Raw genomic sequence first — 3,456 nt, 5'->3', positions numbered from 1 at the left:
GCACATCAGGGGCTCCTGCTGCTGGCACCGCTCCTGGATGCGGCTCTCCAGCTCCGCATTCTCCCGCTCCAGCTGGCGCACCTTCTCCAGGTAGCTGGCCAGGCGGTCGTTCAGGAACTGCATGGTCTCCTTCTCGCTGCCATTGAAGGAGCCCTCGCAGAACCAGCCGCAGTTGCCCACGTTGGCAGGGATGTTGCAGGCCCCGGGCAGGGGGATGTTTTGGCAGCTGGGGGCCACGCAGGGCCGGGAGGGGCAGCTGGAGCGACAGCTCAGATTGGGCAGGCAGCAGTTGTAAAGCATGGTGCTGGGAGGAAGCGAGGCACCCGGCTAAAGACAGAGTCTCAGTTCTCCAAGGACCTTGTGGATCTCCTTCGTCTGGGGAGCATTTATACTCCTTCCGCAGAGGGTGTGGACATGGAAGACAACCCCTTTATTCTTACTTATTTGGTGATTGTCAAAAGCCCTTCCCCTCCATTTGTTAGGTTTCCTCAGAAGAGTCCCTCACCTCGTAAAAGACTTTACCCTGGCTTCTCCCTAACTCGGAACTCTTCTTCCATGCTGTGCGTCAGTGAAGCCAGAGCTTCATAGTGCAGCTTCAAAGAGCTGGCCTCATGAACACCCTGGCCTTTATTAGTGGGGTGTGGCTGGTCCAGGGACACTATTGTTCCTTTCCTTCCCAGCTTGACAGCCTTGACGCCCTGGCAAGCCTCTGGCTCTTCTTGCTAAGATAGAAAAGCTTAGCTCTTGCCCGTGTATCTTTTGTTAGGTCAAATTTCCAAAGACCAAATTCCAAATTCATAGTTCTCAGAAAGAGTTAAAATAAAACAGAGTTAAAATAGAAAGTGTTAAAATGGAACAGTTAAAATAGCCTGGTTCCTAGTGGCCCTGTTTCCTGATATTGTGGACACCATCCATAGCCATGGTGTCAATCAATTAAATAGCAGATATTCACCAGGATCATAGTTTGCGCAGGGCACTGTGAGGAATGGAGAGTAAGACCAGAGCGGTGGCCACAAGAAGCTGGCATTTGTTGAGCACCTGCACAGGCCCAAGGTGGTGCTGTACACTTTTCACAAACATGATCTCATTCACTCCTCACCATGACCCTTCAAGCTAAATGATATTATTCCCATTTTACAGGTGGGTAAACCAAGGCATAGAGGATAGAAGCTAATATGTTGTAAAGCCAGGATGCCAACACCGATCTCTATTCTTTCCCTCATCCCATGCTGCTTCAATAAGTGAACTACCTCATTCCCTAGCTTCTTCAGACCTCAGTAAGTTGGGAAATTCTGCATTAGAGGAATTGGAAGAAGCTCAGTAAGAACAGTGTGAGCCAGAAAATGACATATGAGGGTGGAAGAGAAGCAGATTTTTTCCATCATCCTATCCTGCTTAGATGTAAATGACCTACCTCCTTTCTTAACTTCTGACAAATATCTCTAAGCTCTCATCTCACCTTGAACATAAATGGCATGATCATGACTTATGTGCCCATCTCTCTCCCTAATTGAGTTCCTTGAAGGCATGAAGCACCTTTACATGAAGGACCATCCACATTTCCTTGAGTTTAGGTTTTATGTTAAGGGCAGTGGGGAGCCATTGAAGGTTCTGAAGAGAGGAGTAATATAGTTTTATTCTTGATAAGCTGACTTTGAAGGAATAGGGAAATGTTCAGCAGGTCCTTAATGCTGACTAGAATTCGTGACAGGTATAATCTTAGTGCAAATGCAAGAGTTGGAGAAATGAGCCAAGGGAGAGTGTACAACGAGAAGAACAACACGGGGCCGAAGACCAAACTTTGGAAGATTTCCCAACCAGAGAGCAGAAAAAAGAAAAAGAATCAAGGAGAAATGGAGAAACAGCAAGAGGAAATGAAGAAAGTCAGTTCGTGTAGTGACAGAGATAGAGGGGAGAGAGCTTCAAAGTGGACAGGGAGGTCAAAACTGTCAAGTACTACAAAGGGGCCCTGTGAGATCAGAACCGTGGAAAAGGTCTTGGATATGTTGACCAGCAAGTTGCCAGGACCCTTCCAGAGTCACAAAGCTGTGCCTATTGTATACTGCACCTGTGCTCTTAAAGTAACCCCCACATTGGTAAACTGAGACTTTAAACGCGCTGAGCTGAACTGTTCAGTATTTAGAGAAGTCTTGCCACAGTCAGTTCGGATACCTGATTATATAGCTTGTGAGTTTGGGTCTTACCAAAACAGACTTTCTTACAATAATTAGAGTGTGCTTTAAGCAGTTTAAAGACGTCAAGTGTGTTTAGATCCGACAATTCATAATAGTTGGTGATTTAGGAACAATTACCTAAGAAGCATAAGCACTTGGAACTGTCCATGCATATAACTCTACTTCTGTTTTGTTGCAAGGCATAGGAGGAGACTTATTTGATAGCCTGAAGAGAAGAGATGATGAAAGAACTCAGTTGTGTGCCTAGATAAATTGCCTGGGGAGGAGAAAGGGTCCTTACTATCGTCCAAGCAAAGGACAGAGAAGAACTCAGAGAATGGTGCTCACAGCAGAGTCCAGGCCTCTCAGCCATAGCTGCAGATCAAAAACCAAACTGCTTTGCATTTGACTCTTCCTTTCCTCCCTTCCACCTCATAAGATAGATCCCAAATGTCAAAATAGTCTAAAGAGAGAGGGAAAATCTTGGAACAAGAGTGATGTCAGGAATCTTAATGATCATTGCATCCAACTGTCTCCTTTGACAAATGGGGAAACCGAGGCTCAGAATGGAGAAATGGCTTTCTTAAGCTGTTATACTTAGAACCCAAATCTGATGATTCTCACTGCATTCACAGCCCCCATCACCGTGATGAATAATTTCACAACCAATCTAATCTGCCATAAATTAGGAGCAGAAGTTAAAGGCAATGAGACAAAAAAAAAAAAAACCAACACAAATAAAATCTTGTTATCCAAAGGTATGGTCTGTTGAGGGTGAATGTGGAAATAATGATAGATTTCAGCAATACTGAAGTGGTTTGTTGTCTCCCTGACTTCAATTGTTATTTCTATATTGATGATACAATTATATCTCAACACTTTGAAGCAATTTACATAATACAATTATATCCCATCAGATATAGAATTATATCCCATCATTTGGAGAAACTTAGAACCACAAATGTTCAAGTAATGGTGACCCTACTCAAGAACAATCCACTTACCCAAAATAAGGTACAAAATTATAGTCATAACAAAATTAAAAGCTGTATGATTTTAACAATGAAGACAAACTGAGAGATAAAAAAAGAACCACACTACAATAATGACACTGGATGCTTTTAAATGGTAGGATTATGAATGAATGCTTTTTTTTTTTCTTCTCTGTACTTTTTTTCTTCTCCAAATTTTTTGAAGACATATATATTCTGCACAGGAAAAAAAATAACATTGACATTAAAGATTCCAAAAGGAAATTCTTATAAATCTTCTAAAGACTTAA

At 42.9% G+C, this 3,456-nt stretch overlaps 1 protein-coding gene across 1 annotated transcript in view; it reads right to left on the bottom strand.

The window, feature by feature from the left end:
- Window positions 1-334, bottom strand: part of LOC120611133 (keratin, type I cuticular Ha3-I-like) — a 4,823-nt gene extending 4,489 nt beyond the window's left edge. The window contains exon 1 of the mRNA XM_039873520.1: window positions 2-334. Coding sequence (XP_039729454.1) covers window positions 2-300 — 299 coding nt within the window. The 5' untranslated portion in view covers window positions 301-334. The remainder of the gene's footprint in view (window position 1) is intronic.
- Between the last annotated feature and the right edge of the window lie 3,122 nt (window positions 335-3,456).

This window comes from Pteropus medius, unplaced genomic scaffold (genome assembly GCF_902729225.1).
Source record: "Pteropus medius unplaced genomic scaffold, Ma_sr-lr_union100, whole genome shotgun sequence".
Lineage (NCBI taxonomy): Eukaryota > Metazoa > Chordata > Mammalia > Chiroptera > Pteropodidae > Pteropus > Pteropus medius.
This window is presented reverse-complemented; position numbering and strand designations above follow the sequence as displayed.